The sequence below is a fragment of the Musa acuminata genome, chromosome BXJ1-3, assembly GCF_036884655.1.
Source record: "Musa acuminata AAA Group cultivar baxijiao chromosome BXJ1-3, Cavendish_Baxijiao_AAA, whole genome shotgun sequence".
Classification (NCBI taxonomy): Eukaryota; Viridiplantae; Streptophyta; class Magnoliopsida; order Zingiberales; family Musaceae; genus Musa; species Musa acuminata.
The window spans coordinates 10,190,934-10,216,514 of NC_088329.1; the positions used below are offsets into that span (position 1 = coordinate 10,190,934).

At 37.8% G+C, this 25,581-nt stretch overlaps 2 protein-coding genes across 2 annotated transcripts; one reads left to right on the forward strand and one right to left on the reverse strand.

The window, feature by feature from the left end:
- Positions 1 to 1,577: 1,577 nt before the first annotated feature.
- On the forward strand, positions 1,578 to 4,861 carry LOC135622676 (uncharacterized). Its single transcript, XM_065124716.1, has 5 exons — positions 1,578 to 2,093; positions 2,351 to 2,456; positions 2,580 to 3,260; positions 3,677 to 3,872; positions 4,555 to 4,861. Exons 1-5 carry the CDS (start codon positions 2,011 to 2,013, stop codon positions 4,578 to 4,580), a joined length of 1,092 nt encoding a protein of 363 aa, XP_064980788.1. The 5' UTR covers positions 1,578 to 2,010; the 3' UTR covers positions 4,581 to 4,861.
- Positions 4,862 to 13,401: 8,540 nt separating this feature from the next.
- Positions 13,402 to 20,564, reverse strand: LOC103973142 (NADPH--cytochrome P450 reductase 3). Its single transcript, XM_009387634.3, has 18 exons — positions 19,949 to 20,564; positions 19,804 to 19,863; positions 19,631 to 19,707; positions 19,484 to 19,541; positions 19,315 to 19,398; positions 19,177 to 19,213; positions 18,471 to 18,540; positions 18,171 to 18,365; positions 17,991 to 18,083; positions 16,578 to 16,803; positions 16,413 to 16,496; positions 16,187 to 16,338; positions 16,010 to 16,106; positions 15,312 to 15,461; positions 15,143 to 15,220; positions 14,925 to 15,047; positions 14,699 to 14,812; positions 13,402 to 13,968 (listed from the first exon to the last, which is right to left on the reverse strand). Exons 1-18 carry the CDS (start codon positions 20,279 to 20,281, stop codon positions 13,888 to 13,890), a joined length of 2,112 nt encoding a protein of 703 aa, XP_009385909.2. The 5' UTR covers positions 20,282 to 20,564; the 3' UTR covers positions 13,402 to 13,887.
- Between the last annotated feature and the right edge of the window lie 5,017 nt (positions 20,565 to 25,581).

Sequence of the window (25,581 nt, forward strand, 5' to 3'; positions counted from 1 at the left end):
GGTTCAGCTGTTCCCTAAGAAAGAAAAAGTCATCCGTATGGCGAAGGGTTGTCGACAGATAGATATGAAGAACTCATCACATGCCGATTGCTTCGGTCGAGTATGAAGCTATGGAAGGCCTCAGATAGTCTTTCTTTCCCGTTCGTCGGCTTACAGTATTGGGCTGGGGGCAAACTCAAGCTAATCTTGGACGGCTTTCATCACGTCATGGATCATTGCTTGATAGATAGATGCACTTTCGACAGCCACCCGTGTTGTTCTATGTCATCGTTGCTGACCTCCGGCGAACTGCACCACCCAACTGTTAACATGTATCTTTCGGTGGCATAGTGGATGGAGGCGGCTGAATACGGTGGAGAGGTTGGAACAAATGCCACCACCGCTTATTGGAACCACAGCAATTTACTATAAAACACCTACTTTTTTTTTTATTAACGATTGGACCAAAATATCCTTTTATAAAATTAATAAAATAATATCTATTGATCTTATTTGACTCTAATTTTTTTTTTTTATTTGAACTGGTTTTGCTTGATATGAATTAAATCAAATGGGTTTAAAAAATATTTATTTAATTTGTTTGATTTAAACTTAGATTGACCTTTATATTTCTCCAAAAATATACCGTCAAACGTGACTTATCATTGTCAACATTTTTTACCACTGATCACGATCGTTGCGATAAGAATAAGAATGTTATCACTCAACGAAAGAAATCATAATTATCGTCTTTTTGCTACGCTTTAGTGATTATACGATCTATAATAGGATTACATTTGTTCGATATAATCCTCAAAATTTTTTTATGTATTCTTATCTTTTTAATTCAAACATGAATCAGACTCCACTCAAATCGAATTGAATCAATCATGGATCGATTGAATTTGAACTAGCTTAATAGAATTAATATAAAATATCAAACCGATTATAAAGATATTTTTTTAAATTTAAAATTTAGACTCTAATGATAATGCTAAACCCTTATTTTGTTCTAAAAAGCCCTTAGAAATAAAATAAAATTTAATTATCAATTTAGTGATTTTTTTTATAATCCTAATCTCTTCGTTTTGTCGGCGACCACAGCCACGATTGCGTTGGCTCCAGAATGTTCCTCTCACGTAAAGAGGGCGCGACACGCCACCACATCAAATTAGGATGCATTTTCCAGAACAAATAAAAAAGACACGAGGCCAAATTGGGTTGGGTCAGCGACGTGGTTCGGGTGGGACCAACTCGGCCGGGCGCGGCAGCTGGCCGTTCCCCATCCGAACGAGATCACCGCTGGTGGTTGCAACGAAAACGACAGATGAGCCGGACCACACTCACACCGTCAGATTCTCGATCGCACGGATCTCAAAGCGGCTCAGGCTCTCCCCCGGCCTTCCGATGATTTGTTGCGTGCAGAAAAATACAAGGTACAGTTGCCCCGAGCAACACCTCTCCCGCCTCGTACCTGCTCTACCCGCACTTGTACCCGCTTACTGTGGATTGGCGGACGACACGGAGCCAGGCGGGGCCCATAGATGCACTCTTGGGGACAAAATGAGTTGTTGGCGTGGTGTCCTACGCACGGTGAGGTGGTCCGGGGGGTCGCCCACTGCGACAAGATTCTCAAACAGCCTGTGATGCGAGGTGGAGGTGGGCGTCTCACCTGCCAAATTACCGCCGACGCCTCCTCTTGGCGACGAACCCACGACAGGGATTTGAGACCAACGGAGGGAGAGGTTCCTTGTTGCGTCTCTCTGTCTCACTCCATCTCCCTTGCTTCCAGTTCTGGGTTCGATCGCGTTGCTGGGGAGGAAGCGTGGAGGAATTCCAGGGGGTTTTCATTGCTATCTTTTGCCTTCTTGGGCAACCTCGTTTGCTATTCACTGAAGGAAAAGAGAGCGTTTCCTTTGGGCGCCTGTCTTTGGGTTCCGGAAGGAAAGTATCGCGTACTTGGAGGTGAAATCGGGATTACCCTGACTGGCTCCCGGGCCGACGGGCAGCCGAGGATCTCGGGTTCCTTCGATGGCAGTAGCGAGTAGCTTCGATCAGTGGCAGAAAGACGTGTTCTTTTCAGCGGCGGAGGAAGTGCAAGAATCAGCGGATGTGTATGCCGTTCTATCTCTCTCCCTATTTCCCCAATTTCGTTGTTTGAATTCCTAAAAAAAAAATCGAATTTTGATTGTGCTTCCGTTGCAAAAAGGAAAATTTGTTTTCCTCGTCATGTTGATTCGACTTGGGTTGATTTTCATTGTGTATTGCGGTATAATTACAGATTTCTATTCGTCAAAGAGATTCTTTGTGTTTGATCGTTTGTTTCTGAGAGTTCATGCGTTCTTTTGGTCATGGTAATTGTTCGTCGCAGAATGGAATCCCTATTCAGAATGTGGATGCGAGATTTTAAAGATTCGGAAGCTCCAGATGAATTGCACGGGGAGCTTCATACCGCTCTTGGCACTGCAAAGTGGCAGGTGGGCTTTTCACTCCACTATGTTGCTATTGTCACTCACTCTTCAATTTCTGGTACATTCGATCACAAATTAAGAGAAAAATCGATAATTCGGCCTCATTAATGCTTGAAGTTGCATCTGCAGTTGGAGGAGTTTGAGAAAGCTGTGAGACTGAGGCATCGAAGTTATCCATCAGAGAAGAATGCCATAACCAGGCACAAGCAATTCATAGCTGCGATAGCAGAACAAATTTCTCGTGTAGAGAAGGCTCTAAGAGAGGAAGGGAAACAACCACTGCGTTGGGTGCAATTAGATGCGGAAGAGCAGGATGATCTTGCCCTTTTTCTTTCTGAGGTGCCACAGAACATGCAAGAGACAAGGGATGATGTTAAAGGTTCTGATTGCGACAATTGCTCGTCTCAAGCAATAATTAGGCCTGAATCAGTGAGGGGCTTAAAGGATAAAATCATCGGTAGCAGTGACGGTCAGCATGTAGTGGAAGCGGCAATGAAAGAACCTCTCGGAAGGAAAGACAATGAAGGATGTGCTGATGTGGAGCAGTTGCATGGCTTGAGGAGAGCATCAAGTTTGCTGGATGTTGGTGCTTGGAAGATTGTCGTTGCTGACGATGTCGGTGCAGATAGCAAAGCAGTTGAAATAAGATCAGAAATGCCAAACCATGCATTTAATCTATGCGGTCTTCTAAAAACCGTGGAATCCACATCGAAGTTGAGGTGGTTTAGGAACAGCTTCTGGAAAGCTAAATCCGAGGATCTTCAGTTGAGACATCGCCTCCAATTTAGGGCGGTTTCTCAGCTTGCTCAGGTCAGGTTCCACGTTTGGACTCGTGCGCCTGTATGAACATTATATTTGATGACTCGATTTTATAGTATGTTGACTATAACTATTTTATGATTTCATTCAGCTTTGCTTCTTGCTTTCTTCTGTTCAGGCATTGAAGGCCATTATAATTTGAATAAGCTTATTCTTGGATGCCGTAACCATATTTGTATATAACGTTCTGCATTCATAGTCCATGAGGTCTGATATATGCATATCATTGTATGCATGCTAGATATGTACCTTATTCATCTTGTTTCAACTAGGATCTCATTTTTCTTGTTTCAGCTTGAGCTATATATTTTCTTTCTCTTAAGAAACAGTTGTTGCAAAAGGTTTATAGTGTATTTTTTCTTGTAGGTAAAATATCTTATTTTGTCGTCATACTGTGTTTTGAGCAGGGAATTAGCGGGTTGAACGAAAGAAGTAGGAACTGTTTCGATAGCTTCAAGGAGGAATATAAGCTTTCTAGTGGTCAGCAGTTTTCCGGAAGGCTTGGTGGATTCCAAAGGCACATCCCGGGATCGCAGTGCTACATGCAGTTTGGTCGTTCTTTACGGATCACTTTCTTGCTGGTATTGAGTATAATCTTAATTGGTGAGTTCAACATCTTGATCGGTAAAACTAGTCAATGCCTATACTAAGTGGTAAGCTAGAAGAAGATGAAAACCATGTTCTTATGAGTCCTTCCTAATGTTTGAGCCATAGTTACCCGTGAGATGAGGCTTTTTTCTTCAAATGGTATAACCATAGGATTTTCTGTACCCATCCATTTCTTGGATATACCTGCATTTGATCAAGCTTAAATGATTGCCCGGCTTCTAAGAATGTTGAAGCAAATGATCCAAACATTCGTCGAAAGCAGCATAAGCTAATAGTAAGTCTACAACTCGTATTCCAATTCTAGAGTAACCATTTCCAGACTCAAAAAAGTTCTGCTCAACATCTTAAGGTTTGTTAATTCACTTGCTCTTAGAGTGACCAACCCAGAAAAGGAGCCTTGATACTCATAAGAACATTGTGTAGAATAATTTGAAAGACAATATTGCCCTTGAATAAACTACAAAAAATAAATCAAGTCAAACCAGGCTTCATAAACTATGGTTCCAATGATTTTTTGTTACTTTGGGCTTTCTGCCATAAAGATTTTACAGGAAATCTGTATCCTTCTAGTCAGTAGTGGATATTTATGTCCAAAAGAAAACAATCTTTGCTTATAATGTTGTGAGCTTTGCCAAAAGGGATAGGATACTCAGCAGTGTTTTATCTTTGTTTGCAGTGCCATTCGTTCTCTATTCCACATGAAAGCTCCTATTTTACTCTGCTGGCAAAGATCTGATCCACAAAGAGATTGTTCTATTCTGGATGAGCGAGGGGCTCGTGAAGAAGATTCTTACATCGGCTGAGTCTGTGCACCATATTTAGTCTCCTCTCATGGATTCTTTCTGCTTTTGTTCTCTGTATTAAGCCTCTGGTAGCAATCATCTGTAAAAAATCTTCCCACGCTTAGAAGATGTCACATTAGCATTATAGCATGTAAGTGCCTTATATGTTGGTGGGTTCTAATGCTCTCAGCTATTCTAGTCTCTTGTTGTCTGGGTTGTTGTGTGAAGTGTAAATGAGGAAGTAATCAGATTTCGTAATGCTAAGGACCATCAAATCCGCCATTGTCAATGAGCACCAAGCTCTTTAAACTGAACTCGATCCAGTATGTTAAGCTTCACCAGCAGTGTGTAACTTCGATCGTGTGCTGATATGTTTCAGCGTGCGCGCAGTGAATCGGCAGTCTGTCTCAACTTCCCGGTTGCACGTATTTTTCACAATATCGCATGCATGGCTGGCAAAAAGCAAACGTAACAATTGCTTCCTCCTCCGTGCTAGGCAGTGCGCGAACCGATTTCTAATTCTTTGGTTAGGAGGGGATCATAGATCCTTTTGGTAGGGCATTTCCTTTCCGGCTTCTTCTGGGAATGAATTTTTATATTCTATATAAGACTCCATAAGTGTAAGTGACAGAATTTTTCCGGGAATGCTTTATCAATTTATTTCCATTTGTACCTGTCGCAAATTCGAACTTGCGTCGAAAATGCTCTTCGTTCCTCTGTCTCATTTCCGTTCATACGTATGAAATACATATATGGAGTTGGCTAAAATTTCATGTGATTCAAATATACATTCCATCATTGCTAGATCGATCCGTATGGTTCGATAAATAGTGAGCTAATAATGGGATTTTTCAATAAACAGGAAAGTTAAGATTAAGATGCTCCGGAATGATGGTAACGAGGGAATGTCCACGATACCTGGATTTAGTCAGATCCATTTGAGGGATTTGTAGGTTCATCAATGAGGGCTTGACGGAAGAATTTCATAAGTTTCAAAAAAATTGAAGATACAGATCAAGAAATTGAATTTAAATTATTTGTGGAAAGATAGCGATGGTACCACCCCTATCAGGCGGTGATACTGTCAAAGCTCGATCTCCGAGCTCTATCAGGCGGTCGTACCCAATGTCACGTGTCAAGTGTCAAGTGTCAAGTGTTAAGTGGTGGTACCACCCAAAGCACTTGGGGGACCGAGTCCCAAGCGATGCCACCGTCGGCCCTGACTTCAGGTGTTGAGTGAGCTGTTTAACCAGCCCAATTCAACCCTGTTAAGGGTCCAATTAGCCCCTATCTGAGTTAGTGTAATTATCTCCCAATTCTAATTCAACTAGTGTACTAACTATGATTAAGGCACGTAATTAGTTTGGTATGTCGTTTTTTCTCTCGGCGATCCTCCGGCGAACTTCTCGGCGAGTCTTCCGGCACGCTTTCGATGAACTCCCGACGAACCCTCGACGATCTTCCGACGAACTCTCGGCGAGCTCCCGATACATCGTCCGAATCTTCGAATTCGACCCATCATCTGCTTTACGCCTTACCGCTATCGTAGTTTATCTTGTATACTTATCTCAACACATAGATTAGGTCAAACAATTTACCAGTTGATTTTATCATCAAAATCCGAGATTCAATAATCTCTCCCTTTTTAATGATGACAACAAATTAGTAAAGGAGTTAACCTTAACCCCCCATCTATATGTCATACTTGAGAAGAGGTATTCTTGAATTCAAGCCTTTGAATTCAAGCATCAAACTGATAAGTTATTTTCAACATACATAATATGAAACTTATCATGATTTACCAATTCAGAATACTACGTATCTAGTTTCAAATTTTGAAAGTTGATACCAATGTGGAATCTATGCAAGATGACAATGGTATCAATTGTAAGAAGCAAGTTTAAGTTCATGATACCTCATCATAGCATTTTGATATAAAATCAAGCATGATAAAATGTTTACAAGTAATCATGCCACGATACATTTCAAGCCATATTAAATGTAGGCATGATAAAGCAGTCATACAATTTAAGAGATCACAACATTATCAAAATGAGCACAACATTACAACATCAAAGTGAGCACACTAAAAGAGGGGGATTTCATCAACTTCTCCCCTTTTTGTCATCAGCAAAAGGATATATACAACTATTCAGGTGGTGGCAAGTCAAAATGTCTAAACAAGGTATTAAGCTATCGATGAATCTGTTGCAACTCAGTTAAAATTTGATCTTCATGTTGTTCAAATCGATCCATTCGAATCCCTATATCGTCGGTAGATGAGGGGGGTGCTTACTTTGCTGGAGGTGTTGCCTTAAAGGGACTAGTAGGAGATTGATTTCCCATAAATATAGGTGTTTCAGGTTCTGAATCAGGTGGTAGGAGATCAGTCCTTTTAAGTAATTTAGTCCATATCCCATTTCTGAATATACACCTTAATCTTCGTAGTAGGTTTTTATTTATGACATTAAATCTATCTAGTTTCATAACTTATTCATCAGGTGGGATAACTATGTCATAAGCATAGATTAGTCTTATTATCAGGCCACCATATGGAAGCATCATATCCTTTTTCGATAGTTCAATCATGTTATCAGGCCACTATATAGAAGCATCATATCCTTTTTCGATAGTTCAATTATATTTTGTTGTATTAGATAGCCAAAATAATTTTCACGTCTTTTCATAATCTAATACATTATGTCGATTTTCATTTGGTTAACTTCATCATGATGATATTGTTTTAGAATTTTAATGCTTATCAGAATGTGATGAAGTAGTTTGGTGTTGAAAGATAGTAAATGTTCACAGCTTTTTGAAAGAATAGACAAGTTAGGATTACCGAAGATGGTTCATAAGGCTTCAGAATAGGTGGTCCTAATAGATACTTCATCTCATTGTCCTCTAAAATAACAACCTCTATTTTTCTCTGTAATTCCTACGAGGTTGCAAATTACGCTATCCATAATGAGTATATGATGTCCTAAGAGATAAGTGGAGACCCTATCGTGTTCATCCACATGCAAATTATTATAAAACAATCTAACAAGTCTATGATAGATATGTTCACATAGGATTTGTAGGATATCTAGATTAGCAAACCATTGAATATATTCCAAATCACTTAATTTTTTAAATCAACATATTTACCCTTATGAACATTTCTAGATTCTATGGTTGGAAATTTAAGGGCATATTGATAAGAATCGAAAAATAGGGAGTCATATTTTTATCTAATCTTCTCTTCCCTTTATCTCTTGAGGATCTTCTAAAAGTCATGAAGGCTACAATTATGAATACAAATAAGAGGCAAGAATACGTAATGCAAAGGGATAATCAATTTGGTTTCGAAATTACCTTTGTAGTTTTTTCTTCTTATGATCAACAAGAGGGTGCTTGAGATTGATTTAGCAGAAAAGTGGGGATTCTTTGAGTTACTAGAGGGAGAGCAAGAGGATCAAGATGTTTAGAGTACTTTGGAAAGATGTAGAATGAGTTGGGATTGGTTATACTACTGGCCCTAGCTTGTTCTTTACATAGGGCAGGTTGCGAGCGGTGGCACCGCTAGCTGGGCAATGCCACTGCCTACAACCCGTGACCAGTTGGGTGGTTGTACCGCCAGCTCGGCAGTGCCACCGCTTATAGGCAATGAGCTCTGCTTGCATTGAGGTGTGGTGCTGACATTGTGTGGTTCCTTCTTCGTAAGATTATGAGGTGCACACACTCGTTTACATAAACATTATAAATTCTATTCTTGTAAGAGGAGAAAATTCACACCATAAGTTCATACATCATATAAAATTCACACCATAAGTTTATGCATCATATAAAATTCATACGCAAACATCGTATAAAATTTGTATGATAAAGTTCATATGACTCATTACGCATGCCATAAATTCATGATCTTGTAAGATAGAATTCGATAAGGAAATCCGGAGAAAAATTTAAAGAGGAATGAATGTATCCGAGAAATTTAGCATACTTAATTCTCTTCTTATAAAATCAAATTATTCCTCAATCAAAGGTTTTGTAAAAATATCAATCAATTAATATTTTATATCAATAAATTCTAAGATTACATTATGATTATTAATATGATCTCGTATGAAGTGATGCCTAATGTCAATATGTTTAGTTCTAGAGTGCTGAATAGGATTTTATAGATATATTCTTCAAGTGAATTCTATAATCTTCTAAAGTGTTTTTCATCCATATACTTAAGCACAACATGCACCTGCTGCGATATACTCAGCTTCGGTTGTGGATAATGCAATCGAGTTTTATTTCTTGGAAGACCAAGAGATAAGTGTATGTTATAAGAATTGACATGTTTCGGATGTGTTTTTTCTATCTATTTGAAAACTAGCAAAATCAGCATCGACATAACCAAGTAATTCAAAATTTTTAGATTTTGGATACCATAATCATAATTTAGGAGTTCCTTTTTAAGTATCTAAAAATCCTTTTGACAGCTTTTAAATGAGATTGCTTGGGGTTAGATTGAAACCTAGCATAATGTCCTATGCTAAACATGATGTCTGGTCTAATTGCAATGAGATATAATAAACTACCTATCATACCCCTATAAGCTTTTTGATCAAAGCTTTCTCCACCTTTATCAATGTTTAACTTAGCGGAGGTACTCATGGGAGTATTGATAGCTTTTGAACTATTCATATTAAATCGTTTTAGCAAGTTTAATGCATATTTTGTTTGACTAATAAAAATATATTCATTAAGTTATTTGATTTGCAAGCCTAAAAAGAAGGTTAGTTCTCCCATTAGGCTCATTTCAAATTCTAAGTTCATACTCTTAGCAAATGATTCACATAGAGATTCATTTGTAGAATAAAAAATAATATCATCAACATAAATTTGAACAATAAGAAAATTATTTTTAAATTTTTTAATAAACAAGTAGTATCAACCTTACCTTTAGAGAAATTATTTTGGATAAAAATGAGCTAAGTCTTTTATACTAAGCCCTTGGGACTTGTTTCAATCCATAGAGAGTTTTAGTCAATTTAAACACATGATTAGGGAAATTATCATTCTCGAATTCGGGAGGTTGTTCAACATATACTTCTTCGAAAATAAAGCTATTAAGAAAAGTACTTCTAACATCCATTTGAAATAACTTAAAATTATTACTATTAGCATAGGCAAGAAGCATCCTTATGGCTTCTAACCGTGTCATAAAAGTGAAGGTTTCTTCATAATCGATACCTTCTTCTTGGTTGAAACCCATGACCACTAATCTAGCATTGTTTCTAACCACGATACCAAATTCATCTTACTTGTTTCTAAAAACCTATTTAGTATCAATAACTAAATGGTCATTTGACCTCGGAACAAGCTTCCACACCTCATTTCTCTCAAATTGGTTCAACTTTTCTTACATTGCGATAACCCATGAATCATCTTTCAAGGGCTCATCAATGCAGCATTTGCACAAAAATTCTTTAGAGAAGAACGAGTTTGAACCTATTTTGATGTTGTCTTCGAAGGTGACATATCTTTCGTCTAAGCTAGTGAGCTTAGAGAATTGAGATGGATCTCTGGTCATATGCCTTGAGCATCCACTATCAAGGTACCATCTTTTGCTCCTAGCTTGTGACGATAAACATTTCTACAAAAAAAGGATGATTTTTGGGTACACATTTGTCCTTGGGTGCCTCAAAAATTGATCTACATAACTTATCATGTTGCATTGGGTCATTTGAGATTCCTTTGGGAACCCAAATCAATTTATGTAGACTATATCTCTTAAATGGATATTTGTACGTAAAATGTCCAAATTTGCAACAAAAGTTGTATTTATTTCGGGGTGAAACATGTAAGATAGGGCCTTTAACAAAGGTGGTTAGATTTTGGTGAAAGCTACTCACAAATCTAATTCCGCCTCTTCTATGAACGTGGCCCTTATTAGCGAGGATCATGTTCAAGGACTTGCTACCAACCTCAAACTTTTTTAAGATTTCTTTGAGTAGCAAGTTTTCCTTTCTAAGCATATCTAATTGATCGCATTTTTGTGCAAGGAGCTAAACTATCATGCTCAATTTTTAGTCTATCAAAGTCACTAACAAGAGAAACATGCTCATTTTTTAACAATTTATATTTTTTACTAACTAATTTACATTCATCGAATAAATCATGAAAATCATTTAGTAATTCATCAAAAGATAAATTTGCATCTAATGAATTGCTTAACTCATCTCCAATAGTCATTAGTGTATAGTGAGCAACTTGCTCGGTGTTGATTTGCTCATCTTCTTCGGATGCACTTGAGTCGTCCCACGTTGTTTTAAGAGCATTCTTCTTCTTTGGTTGTTTCTTCTTTGTTTGGGGACATTCGCTTTTGAAATGTCTCGACTTTTTACATTCGTAGCATATGACTTGTTCTTTCATGGATTCAAATTTATTTTTAGTGTCATTTCTAAATTTATTACTTTTTATGAATTTTTTAAACTTTCTTGTCAAGAGTGCCAAGTCATCATTATGGTCCTTATCACTTGAATTTTCTTTCAAGTGGTCTTCTTGAGTTCTTAGTGTCATATCCTTCCTGTTCTTTGGAAGGTTGTTCTCAAGCTCTTCATGAGCATTACAAGTCATCTCATAGGTCATTAGTGACCCGATTAGTTCTTCAAAAAGAAAGTTATTTAAATTCTTGACCTCTTGAATAACCGTTACTTTAGGATCCCAACTCTTTGGAAGGGATCTTAAGAGTTGACAACATCCGTAAATCGAGTGTATATGTCTCCATTAGTCTCACTCGGTTTCATCCGAAATAACTCATAAGTATGGACTAAAAGATTAATTTTTGACTTCTTTACTCTACTAATGCTTTCGTGAGTAACTTCGAGTGTGTGCCAAATATCAAAAATCGTTTCAAAAATCAACACTCGATTGAACTCGTTTTTATCCAAAGCACAAAATAAGGTATTCATAGTCTTAGCATTTAAAGCAAAAGTCTTCTTCTCTAACTCATTCCAATCATTCATTGGAAGAGAAGACTTTTGAAAGCCATTTTTTATAATGTTCCATGATCCGAAATCCATAGAAATTAGAAAAATTCTTATTCTAGTCTTCCAATAAGTGTAATATATCCCATTGAACAGGGGCGGATGTGTAATTGAATGACTCTCTTGGTTGCCGACAAATGCCATCTCTCTTGGGTTTCAAACCGAATGAGAGTGACTAGGATCAAGAGCAGCACTAGGGGACGAGAAGGGGGGGGTGTGGTGTTGGGGGTTGAATTAGTGCAGCGAAAAAATTACTAGTTTTAAAAGTCCTCATTTCGATTAAACCCGATTCCGACGAAAATCATTTCGTAAAGATTTTAACTTGAAAGCTTATGGGAGCGTAGAGAAACCAGTAAGAAGATAAAGCAGCTTGCAATAAAGGTAAATTGCTTAAGACGAAATGCAAATCAGAATTTAGAGTGGTTCGGTCATTGTGACCTACATCCACTTTCGGATTCCTCCTCCGTCGAGATCATCGACGTCTACTAATGGCCTTCATTTAATAAGCGAAGACCAACCACCTTTTACAATGTTTTCTCCTTTTCACGGGTTTAGGAGATCATCCTTACAAGTCTCACACATTTCTTGAATGATCTCAATACTTAGAAAGGGAGGAGGAGGACTTTAGCACTTTTACAGCACTTTAACACTCCAAAAATTCAAGATTGTGCCAATACTTTCGTGGTCTTTTATGCAGAAAAGGGTGGGGTATTTTAGGCCCCAATGACTTCAAAATTAGAGCAAAAAAGTATTATATCCCTGAATTTCGGGGTACTGGTGGTACCATCGCCATTATTGGGTGGTACCACTGCTTGACACCTGACATTGGATTGTACCATCGCCTAGTCTGGACGGTACCACCACCTAATAGAGCTCAGAGACCGAGCTCTGGCGGTACTGACAGGGACGGTACCATCGCTGACAGCATTAACTACTGATGGTACCACCGTTGACAGCATTAACTACCAATGGTACCATCGCCCAAAGCACCTGGGAGATCGAGTCCTGGGCGGTGCCACCGTCGACCGTGACTTCAGGTGTTGAATGGGCTGTTCAACTAGCCCAATTCAACCCTATTAAGGGCCTAGTTGGCCCTTATCTGAGTTAGTAAAATTACCTCTTAATCCTAACTCAACTAGTTGGCAATTAGTCTGGTATATCGATTTTTCTCTCGGCGATCCTTCGACAAACTTCTCAACAAGTCTTTCGACGAACTCCTGACGAACTCTCGATGATCTTCAAACGAGCTCTCGACGAGCTTTTGGTACATCGTCTGAATCTTTGACTCTGGTGTATCATCTGCTTTACGCCTTGCTACTATCGTAGTTAATCTTGTACACTTATCTCAACACATAGATTAGGTCAAATAATTTATCAATTGATTTCATCGTTAAAATCCAATATTCATCATTTTTCATAAAATTTAGGATATCATATGGCTCAAATAATTAGGAGCTCGTTTTTTAAACCATGTTCTTTTAAGAGTAATTTGATAACGAAAGTGTTCTTTTGATTTGGTTAGAACTCAAAGTCAAAATTGCACCTCAAAATAATGTCAAACCCAGTCTGCTTTGGATGTTGAATCCACCCATCTGATTGATTAAAGATCAGATCCGCCAGTTTCAAACGTAAACTCATCACTGAGATCTTTGAGCCTACAACATGTAGCGAGCCAGCCATACAATAACCTCAGTATTACCAGAGAAACGCAAGGCATCCAAGAATCTGATATATGGTTATAACAATATCAATATAACAGTAAATAAGCGTTTTCGGATCACGAAACAGGTCATAGCATCTCCCTGTCTTCATGGGCCCAATTCCAGTAGCTAAGTTCCACACTCATGCCCGGTGAGGCATAACATCATGGTTTGCATTTTGCTCACACAGGAAGGCCTGTCCGTCTGATTGTACATGACTCGTATAACTTAAGAAAGTCTTTTGTTTCCTCCATTCTCTACTAAATATTGACTACTTATTCCCCCTCCCGCCGAATCAGCCTAATCATAATATGAATACATGTAATACACGAACAGACGCTCTAGTTAGAAGGTTTAAAAGAATAACATAATCTAAACATCGAACCCAGTTTGTGGAGACTAAGAAACCTTGACTTGCTGGTCCACCGAATTCCAGTACAAGTTTTCTAGATTAAGTGCTGTGGAAGGGATGCACTTAATGAGGAAAAATGCAAGGTATACTTTACCACACATCCCTCAGATATCTGCCTTCCATTTGAAGGCTCTTCACAAAACTCTCCGTCTTGGAACTATCAAGAGATCCCTGCAGCGGAGTGAGAAGCATTTTTAAAAGAAGAAACCAAAGAACATTAATCAAGGATGGATGGTCTCATTGCATAAGGAAAAATAGCATTAAAACATCAAAAAGTGAATCCCCCACATGAGATGGTGCATTTTTTATGGCAGATGAAAAACAGAGCATTGTCATTTAAGCTTTTCAATCAGCCAGTAGTACTTTAATGGAGAGTTTTTTTTTTCAAGAAAAAAAAAAAAAACTACCAAAGTAATTTAATGGAGAGCTTTTTTTTTTCCGAGGACAAAAACAAAACTACCAAGAATGATGCTGCGTGCATGGCCATGAAACCACCAAGAAAAATCAGAGTGATGTTGATCCATTTTCGTGCAGCTATCTTGTTGACATGAGCCATAAATTACTCTATCCCCCAAAATCCAATGTTTTCTTGGCACAAGAAGATAAATTCAAAAGATGGAAAAGAGCAGTTGCACTTATCCTGAAGTTGGGCAGTAGTACTCAAAGAGTACAAGCTTAGCTCCAGGTTGATGACTTAGAATAAATAGCTTTCAGGTACTTATCGTATCTGAAATCTAAATTCAGGTTGAGGTCAGAGAATGATTCTTTTACTGGCAGGTATCCTGAACAACCAAATGTAATCTGGCTTTTGCCATGCCAACATTTGAATCAAGTTAATGGCATCCAACAGCAAAACTCATAAACCAATGCAATGCTTCAAGCAAAGTTGTCAAAGCGGTACCTGCTCCTGGACGATAGTATGAAGAACTCTGTGAACATCTCTAGCCATACCCTTAGCATCACCACACACATACACATAACCACCTTGGGAGATGATATTCCAAACATCGGATGCCTGCATATATTGTCTCACGATTAGGGCAAATAAACAAAAGTTAATACTACAATTAAATGGATGAATAGACTCCAAAACGACATGAATAAAGGGGGGCAGAAGTCTATCTAACTTTTTCAGTCATTTTATGCTGCACATATTCCTTGGTTGGGCCTTCACGAGAGAAGGCAACAATCAATTCAGAAAGTGCACCTGTTTCAACAAAATCATTCAACTCATCCTCATAGATGAAGTCCTGCAAAATTAATAGTATCATCAGATGATAAAGTGAGAAAATGAAATATTTTGGCCGTTCGAAACTTTATTGAATAAAATATATGTTATCAGCACCATTTTGCGGTTCCTGCATCCAAAGAAGAGAATAGCATGACCAAGTTCCACACCAGCTTCTTTCAATGCCAACCTTTCCTAAAATCAGAAGTATTCAAGTCATTAAAACAAGTTTTCCACTATTCAAGTGACAGATGTACTAGCAGAAATTTCACACTTAGGTAGAAACCTGCAAGAAGCCCCTGAAGGGTGCCAACCCTGTGCCTGGACCAATCATGATAATAGGTAGAGAAGGATCTACAGGCAGTTTAAAGTTCGACTGTCTCACAAATATAGGAGCCCAGCTGCATTCTTGGCTCTCTACCAATGGAATAGAATTCTGTAAAATAAGGAGTTCCAAAGTGTCATAACATGAAAAAAAAAATAAAGAAAAAAATAGTAGCAGTAGCTGCAAATGTTTTAGAATACATTGGTTAAAGGCCTTAAGAAAACAAGGAAAAATCACAAGTACACAGGAAAAACACAAGCAAGTTAGCATTCAGTATAGGTCCTAGATGCATTGCACGATGAATCCAATTTGGACATTTTTTTAGTAAGTTCTTATAGGTGACATACATAGACACTAACATAAAGCTTTAAGAACTCTCTTCTCTAAATAGATGTTCAAACCAATATGGTTGGGTCTCACTTTTCTGCTAATGTTGCACATGATAGCATCTAATGACAATCATCAGTATTAATCAAACCAAGAAGCAAACCCAAAATAACAACCTAAGCTGTGATTGAAGGCTTAGTTTGCATTCTTAAAAGAAATATACTACATGCACTGATCAGAAGAAATCAAAATGATATTAGAAGAAAGAGAACTACAAAGTCTGCCAGCACTCCAGTTCAACCATCCAAACAAAATTGTATGTAGGAAATTACCCTCATCCAAGTTGAACAGACTCCTTTATGAATCCTCCCAGTTGGTAACTTCTCATACACTAGCGCACATGTCACATGGATTCTGGTTGGTGCCATCCTGAAAGAAACAAATAATTGACTGTAAGTCTGTTGTATCAATTGAATTAACAAAGAAAAAGGTCAGAAATCAATTATTACCTTGGAGAAGATGATATTGAATAATATCTAGGCTGCAAGCGGGGGGAGATTGCAGCAAAGAAGACTCCCAATGGAGGCTTTGCAGAAGGGAATTCAGCCATAACTTCTAGGAGACTTCTCTGACAAGCAACGATCCATTGAGAATATTCATCCTGTACCAGAATAATTGAGTAAAAATTCCTTACCCCTAATAAAAGACTTGTAGAGATTCTCAGAAAAGTCAAACCTTTCCAGCAGGAGAAGCCAAAAATCTAAGTCGCTCAGCTTCAATGGGATCTGAAGCATGTGCAGCCAAGGCAACTAATGCACTCTGCAGATTATGTAGAAAAAAAAATTTTAAGAAGAACAAAGATCAAGCCAATATAACTTGTTCAAGGAAAGGAAAAGTCACCTTTTTGGGTGAATTTAGAAGATCAGCATATAGAGTAAGTGCATTTCTTAAGGTGCATGGAGACGGGAAAGGAGGCGACAAAGAGCCTCCAAGTGGTGTGCCATCCTCCTTGTCAGTGTGGATTGAGAAATACGTATCTGGCGAATAACCTAACAGTCTTTCAGCCTCCTCTACAGTCTCAACACAATTCTCTGTGAATACACCAACATGATCTCCCGTTTCATACCTGACAAAAGAGAGTTCCTGATATGATCAGCTGGAAAATTTTATTTAATCATAAACTAGCAATTGGTCAACCTTAAAATAGTAGAGCAACTTGCTCAAACAGAAGCCTAGAGACAAAACAAAAACAATAATGTATTATCAGTACAGAAAGGAACATTTTAAAATTCATTATTATGATAAATAGGAAAATTATATGAATTGACAGTTTTAAACATTATAGAAACAAATTGAAAAGGTAAACATATGTTTGTAATTATGATAATGAAGTTCGATATTTGATGATTTGTGCCTGATTGATAACCAACAGAAAACACAGGTTCACAAACACAAATAGGTTTGATAAACCTAATAGGTTTCATATGATATTTATTTAATGTTGGGGAAAAAGGTAACTAAGCATGTAGGTATACTGATGCTAGCTTCACAAAGATTATTGCATTCAGTTGTAAGTGAACATAAAGATTGTTTAACTGACACATAAAAATGTTCGTCTATTGTGAGAAATAGGAAGAACCCTTTTTATTATAATTGCATTGACATGGAAGATACACAACCACTAAGTAGCAAAATAAGTCTTTGCTAGTGCCTTTTGCCAGATCCAGGAGGTTGAACCTAGAATGACGGGCATTTCCAGATACATAAGTTACCAATTAGTTTCAGCAGAAAACAGCTCTTTTGTGGATTATTCTTTCTCATACTTTTTTCACCTGAACAGTATCTGAGGACCATGGGAGATGATTCACAATCTTCAGTGAAGTATGAAACAAAAAATATCAAAATGCTCTGGCAAAGGACATGGAATTTCATTCAGTGAAATAATAAATTCTAGAAGTAGTAGTTGGAATTGGAACCATCAAACAAAAAAACGAAGAAAAAACAGAAAAAGGAATAGTCAAAATAATCAAAAGAACTTTTCTTTCCATCTTTTTCTCTAGGTAAATACTATATGGATTACAGGAATACATCCATCAATGGATGATCCAGACAAATAGCAGGTAACATTTGCATTTATGCAGACAAGCTGCAAGTATGAAAAAAAAATATTCAGTGATAGAGGTTGGTTATTGTCTTGGCATGTAAAATAGCATACTCAAGATACTCAGCTATTAAAAAAAAATGCATAAAACCATATAGAAATTAATAAGAGGCCAAGTTTCATGATAACATACTACATAAAGTTGAACTTACGTAAGACCAGTGCCAGCAATATCAAACTCCAAATGGATACAGGACCGATCTGAAGCTGGAGTATGAAGCTCCCGCCGCACAGCCACATTAGCCCTTAAGGGTCCACTTCTTGTGTTAATTATGCTTTTCGTGACTTGGTCATAAATTTGCTACAAGGAACTTCTTAATAAAAGCATCTACCTGCATGGGTGATGTATATCATGAATAGCATGGCCGTTTGCAAGATTCCAACTCTTGTCCAGGGAAGAAGTTTCTTCAGGGTTGAAAAAGACAACTCGGTATTCTGGAACAGCAGCTGCGTATGGGGTAGATGCACCTGAAACATCATTTTCATCCCGAAGCAACTGATCCAGTTCTGGCCAGAGAATCTCCCTCCTGGAAATATAATATTTTCTACGTCACTAGAGTGAATAATGAAATAAACAAGTACATCAGAAAAGAGAGATAAAGGGTCTATATAGTATTGCTAATATTTCACACCATGCAGTGAAGTCATCCTCGATACACTGATCATCATCACCCAGCCCCAATGGAACAACACGCTTCCCACCTATCATAGGACAAAGGGAGGGTAAAAAGCCCAAGTGATTGGCTTTGAGTTCCACAACTCAAGCAATTACCACACATTAAAATGAAAACGGGAAGCTAGTTTCATTCATGATAAACAGAGAAGGCATCATTGCTTTTATAAATCACCACTTCACTTGATCTAATAACCATCATAATTTATTGAAATTACTAATAAGTGATAACAGCTGCAACCTATATCAATTCCGATTCAAGTATAACTTCTATTACAATACTTACAACTATGTTAGTATTTCAATTAGCAGCTCTAACAACTAGTATACAACAAACTAGCATGTATATAATCTTTCATTTATTATGAAACTTAAAAATAAAAAGAAGAACAATTGTAAGCTTGGAAATGTCTCATTTTCTTTTATGATCCGAATAGTGTATATTCATAGTCTATGATTATCAAAAGCAAACTTTATATCCTTTAAGTAACAACTAGTCTCCAAATGCAAGTTGAACTTTTCCTAAAGAATCGGATATACAGATTAGTGGACCAATTAAGCTAGTCATTAACAGAAAACATTATCAACCGTATACAACATGAAGTCAACTAAGGAAACAAACATGACTTAAGCGGGTAGCAACTTAACTAGTCAAGAGAGTGTACCTTGTTCAGCGAGCATTTCATCAACCACCTTAGCAACCTTTTAATGTTCCGTGAATATATTGCAATCATATGTCAGCAGGAATTTCACAGAAATAGGTGATATGTAATGATAAACCACAAAAAAAAAAAAAGGATAACCTTATTGAAATGCTCATATTGCCGGTTGCCTAAACCAAACACAGCAAACTGAAGATTGTCTAACCAATTCCCTCTCTCTTTCCCCTGGAATCAATCGATAAATAACAAACATATCATAAACATACAGTTACTGGTGAAAATTTTCAATGAAATCAGCATGTTTCCCGACCTCTGTAAACCATTTGTAGAACCGTGCAGCATTATCAGTAGGCTCCCCATCTCCGTACCTGTACCCATGCGGAGATATAAAAGATCATACTAAAATTAAAAGGAATCGGATATCCTAAAGGCTAATGACTCGATGGTCTCAACTTACGTGGCCAAGAAGAACACAGCTAAGGTCTCCTTTTTCATCTTCTCCTCGTACTCGTCATCGTCAGCAGCATATTCGTCCTTTGATTTTGGGAAAGAACAGATAGTCAAGATCAAATTGTCAAACATCAACCATAAGAATTCTCAAATGATCTCATAAAAGGAAGATGATCTTACGAGATCAACAACTTTAAATATCGCATTCTGGTATCGCGCCTTAGCCTCGTCCGTCAAAGCCTGACACAGAGATAAAGAAAAGAAAATTAGGCTAAAGACGCTAACTGGAAACTTATAATCGAACCCGTCGAGACCAAACCCTAACCTTAGCGAACCCCTCGGCCGTCCCGGTCTGCGTGCCGAAGAAGACAGTGACCTTCTTCTTCCCGTCGTCAACCTCCAACTCCGGCAGTACCCTCACCACCAGAGGCTTCGGCGGCTCGGCTGGCTTCTTTCCGCTCGATCGCCGGAAGAAGAAGATCAACGCGCACCCGACGAGCACCGCGACCGATGTGGTGACGATCGCGAGGAGCTGCCGGTTCTCGGCGATCGCCGCCAAGGATCCGGCTCCCGAGGGGAGCCCATCGCCGCCGAGGGAGCCGGCGAGGATGGCCGACAGGAGATCGAGCGGAGAGGGCTTCGCGGATTCCGACTGCATGACGACGGATCGGTCGATGGAATCGAATCGGCGGTCTCCCTCTCTCTCTCTCTCTCTCTCCTTCGCTTTGGGGGTGGGGTGGGGTGGAGGTTCGGTAAGGAGAGAGTCGGAGAAATAAACAAGAAGAGAGCAGCGAGGGTGTGGTGGGTGGCCGAGACGAACGAGAGAGCGAGGCGGTGATTATAACGGTGGCGTTGGCCTCCCCCCGCTAACTCCTAGCTGAGTTGCTATGGTCAAACCACCAAACCCGAGGAGTGGCACTAATGGCAGAAGCAAGGCGTCGTGGAGACAGAAGGATTCCCAAATCAACCCCGCAACATTAGCAAATGCCTGCGGAAACCAGGTAGGGCCCGTAGCTGCTTCTGGAAATCCGTTTCGTTTCCGTGGGCGTCGCAGCCCTCCGTCCGAACGGCCGTCACGGCGGGTTGTTGCCTCCTGTCTTTGTGTGACGAGGGAGTGCGCCGCGTGGCCTGGCGAGCGGTCCTTCACATTGATTGGTTACCCAGTGATGATGGGTTGATGTGTCGTCCGGGTGTTCGCATACGGTGAGGCGGTCGGCGGATCCCATCACGTCGGCCTCAAAGGAAAGGCAGCAGTTTCATGTGGACTGGAATCTACCCAGCTGGGACCCGCATAGGATCTTCCCATCCCTCTACGCCGTTGTTCTGTCTTCGAGGGTTTCCCACCAATAACGTGACTTTACACGTTTTATATTATATTATATATATATATATATATATATATATATACATTAAAATTATATATTATTAAAATATAATTTGATTTTCTGATGTGTCGATACACTACACCTACGTGGATTTGATTGGACGTCTAACAGAACTTAGAGAGAGCTGTTTGCTGAGTCAACCAAGTCGAGATGTTTTCATACACGTTATGATAACCATATATATTTCTATTTAGTAGAAAATTATTTCACATGAAGTTATCGAGCCTAACTCGACTCGAGTCATCCAACACGTAAGCATTGTAATTATTATCGGTTGTGCCAATAATGTGGTTCTCTCGACCAGTTGACATGACATTCGATTGGGTGTTAAGTCAACGATGTCGTGACGTTCAAGTTTTCTATGTCACTTGCATATACACCTGTTAGTTCTACAGCGACTTAACGCCAACGTTGGTTAATTTGACCTCAAAATGAAAAATATCTTATCCCAATCAATGTTAAAGAAAATTAAATTGCATGTCAAGACCCACCGAGAAAAGGAGATTATTAATAGGTCTCGAATGATCATGATTTTTAACTTCCGAAAACTCTTACCATGACTTTTTTTTTTTTTTTTCTACATATAAAACTGTGTCATCGTCAAATGACAATAACAAATATTAATTAATTACGAGAGCGAGTTTTCAGAATTCCTGTACTATATGTGCTCAACTTGAATACGGAGCAATAGATCAAAAATCATTATATATGTATAGCAAATTTGATGAGAAAACACATCAGGCAGGTTGGACCAAATCAAGGATGGAAGAATAAGATTGAGATGCTTGTTGTGCAAGGCAAGTTGGACTGACAGTTGGAGAGAGGATGGGTGCGGGCACGTTGGTGTACCGAACACCGTCAGCCCTCGTGCGGTTTTGCTCACGGACACTCGGCCATCTCCTTCAGCGTCAACGCCTGTGTCCATCCCACAACAAGCAAGAAGAAGCACCTCATTGGCCACAGGGCCACATCAAGATCCGAATGTTGGATGATGGAGGAGTGACTTGCGATACAGTCGGAATATTGGTTTACATGGAGGTGGTCACTGCGATTAATGTTTGAAGAAGGTGGTACGTACGTGGTGGCCAGAGTTCTTTCTCGATCAATCCACCGTCGTAATGCCCCCATAAACACCACAAGTACTCCGTGTTGGCATTTTTAGACCAGCTTTTTTGTTCACTGGACCGTAACACGCGATTACAGCTTATACGTACGATGTTGCCGAGACGCCAAGGTACTAACAAACGTTTTTTGCCTTTGCAGGGACTCACTTGTGCGAACGACTGTGTCTGCGCCACGAATCAATCCATGCCTTAGCATCCACACATTAATATTTGAATACGTATAGCTTAATGTTAGTGACTCGTTTATCTGATCACTTTGAATCTTGCAGTGAAACCTCTGGAATCAGTATAACGACGTTCATACTTGTATAGCAGCAAGCAATCCATGGACATGTGTCTGATAATTCCTACACTGCATGACAATCCTTAGGCATTCAAGAGTTTTAATGTCTTCTTACATCGATGACTGTTGCGGAGGAGGGAGAGGGACATCCAGAGAAAAATTTTCATAACTAAAAGAAAATTTTAGAGATAAATAATTAAAATAAGTATATTAAAAAATCAATAACATAGTTTGATAAATTATATCCATATTCGTAAAAAAAAAAAACTAAAGAATTTCTCTTTAATACACCTGTCATATAACTTTAAAGAATTTCTCCTTAAAGTTTTTTCTAAAAACTTTAAAGATTATTGGTCAAAAGTAACCAAGTGTCTTGATTCTCTCTCGTATTAAATCCCTGAACCTCAGAATAAGTTTATAAGAACAAGTCATAAGGAATTTTAATTTAATTATAATTTTATCGACTAATTTGGATATGATTAGGACTCTTAAAAATAATTAATCAAAACTTTACTAACTAATTTGAATACAATTAAAACTTCTAAAAATATTTACAAATCCTAATAATACTTTTATTATACTTTTCTTTTTGCATGAAAGTCTATTTATTGGGATATTTGGTACTTTTGTTGTTCTATATAGTATCCATTTATTTAGTTCTAAGATGTAAAATTTTCACATACATCTTTACGAGGACAGAATTGTCCGAAGGAAAATCTATGTTTTTAATTTTGTTCGAAAGAAAAGAAAATTGAAGCTTTACATTTCAACATGCAATAACTATTTAAGATATATAATAGGGCATAGTGATAAAGATATTCATATCTCTAAGATTAAGAAAGATGAACTGTGACAATAATCTCATATCGAGAAGCATTCGAAGGGTCATGTTGACTAGGATTGGCATGGGCCCGGCAGCGCCTACACCATAGGCTTTGGTAGCTTTGACCAAATCTAATGTCCAGTTGTTCTAATGCTAATGTTCATGATAGATTTTGTTTTTCATGGTTGCATGCCTTTTTTTTTTTTTTTAATGTTATATCTTGAGATCGTAGATGATACCTTTGCAGAAGATAGACCACACGGTTTTATTTCCCATTGTTGTTGTATCTTGAGATCGTAGATGATAAGCAAAAGGCACATTGATGATCGGCTTTGACTCGGATCTCCTGCTCATCATCAACCACCAGACTCGTACTTAATGGTACCCTAAACTACAAGACTGGGTTGAGATTGTCCTTTTGCTTGCAGTATATTCTACTGTAGTTAATCCTTAAAAGACTTATTTGTGAGATCGCAAGACGTCCAAATACATCTGATCCCTCTTAAAAGTGGGATGGCAAGGCGTCCAAACACATACGATATGTATTGCGTGCTGAAAATTTATTATTAAAACTTGATAATTTAATAGATATTGATATAAATTTAAGAGAGATTTCATTTAATTATATGCTCAAATAATACACATATATATATTATGATGATTGATCCTAAAATCATATATTGTTTAAGGACTAGAATATGTAAGTAATATAAAATTATCATTTCATATTTGTTTCTATCATGATCATCTATTATGCTCCTATAAAATTAAGTTTCCATCGAGGATATAACATTATAATTAAAATACTCTAAGTGAAAGTTGACGTCTAACGACTTATTTCTAAGTAAAAATCGATGACAATATGTTTCATGCGAGAGTAGAACACTCAATTGAAGCATAGCTAGGTGTCACCAACATTATTACAGTATATTATTGGAGTAGATTGGGAGGTGATGTCAAGTTCGTATAGTAAATTAATGACCCGATTGACAACTGCAACGATGGTGGTGATGACTCCGTATTCAACTTTAGTGATAGATCTTATGACTATGTTTTTTTTCTTAAAACTCCAAATAATCAAGTTTACTCCAAGAAAGATAATGTAAGCTGATATATATGTTCTATCATCAGTATTACTAGCTTAATCAGTATTGATAAAAGTATGAAGATAATAGGATGAGTGTTTACGAAGAAGAAATCCATGATTGAGAGTTCCTTAAAAATATCATGGGATACATTTTAATGCAGACCGATGTGTAGTGAATGGTTAATACACGAATTATGATAATTTGTTGCCTATGCATGAAATATCTAAACGTGGCAGAGATAAATCCTATAAGAAACCAAATACTTGTTTATATCATATGAGATATGTAGTAGGACTGCTAACATATAATTTGAGTCTCAGCGAAGAAGAGTGGGGTGGTAACTTCTTCAACATTCTATATGTTTATCTTTAATAATATATCTCAAATATTTTTTAAAAATAAAATTTTTAGAAAATATGAATATTATTTTCACTCCTAAATGATAGCTTAAGGTTCATAGGTCATTAATAATGAATCGATCTATCAATTATTTAAAAAATTATTTAATCTTCATAAAATTATTAACTATGATAATAATATCATCCATATAAACTAGTAAATATATAGTATATCTCTTTTATTGTCATAGGAATAAAGAGTTATTGGACTTAGAGTTAAAAAAGTCGACTAATATAAAAAATGAGCCTAGTTTGGTATACTTAGCTCTTGGAGCTTAGCAATATTTAGTTGATGTACATGCTAGCCTTAAGTGATAGCCAAACTCAGGATAAATCAAATTATTATTAGTTTAATAGTTGGATTGAAGGTCTATATGAAATTAATACCTAGTCGTTGGTGAAATTCTTTAGCCACTAGATGTGCTTTGTATCTAGCAATAGATCCATTTAAATTTTATTTAATTTGAAAGATTCACTTACATATGAAGATATTTTATGTGAGATGGGATAGTACAAGGGTCCATGTGCCATTATGGAGCAGGCATCATATTCCTCACATATAACTCTGTGCCAGTATGAATATTTTCATGTTTGGGTGATACTTCTGGGTGTAGGAGGGGTTGGATAGAGAGCTTATAATAATGTGGAGATCAAGGATTTGGCAAGATTTGAAAATATCATTTTTAAAGCATGTTATCATGTGATGTTTATACTCGATGGTATTATTAGATTATGTTGATGGTATAAGAATTGGTAAAGAGTTATTGACACGTACTTGCTCAGGTTAATGCACTTCAATATCACTTGGTTAAAGATATGACAAAAACATCATTTGTGGTGTCGAGAGCATTACTTCA

Bases quoted from the DNA above. Each gene is read 5' to 3' on its own strand.
- LOC135622676 (XM_065124716.1), top strand. From the start codon at position 2,011: ATGGCAGTAGCGAGTAGCTTCGATCAGTGGCAGAAAGACGTGTTCTTT. The intron at 3,261-3,676 runs GTCAGGTTCCAC...TGTTTTGAGCAG, and splicing joins CGGTTTCTCAGCTTGCTCAG to GGAATTAGCGGGTTGAACGA. The intron at 3,873-4,554 runs GTGAGTTCAACA...CTTTGTTTGCAG, and splicing joins ATTGAGTATAATCTTAATTG to TGCCATTCGTTCTCTATTCC.
- LOC103973142 (XM_009387634.3), bottom strand. From the start codon at position 20,281: ATGCAGTCGGAATCCGCGAAGCCCTCTCCGCTCGATCTCCTGTCGGCC. The intron at 19,399-19,483 runs GTCGGGAAACAT...GATTGATTCCAG, and splicing joins TCTACAAATGGTTTACAGAG to GGGAAAGAGAGAGGGAATTG. The intron at 16,339-16,412 runs GTTTGACTTTTC...ATTCTGGTACAG, and splicing joins TGGCTTCTCCTGCTGGAAAG to GATGAATATTCTCAATGGAT.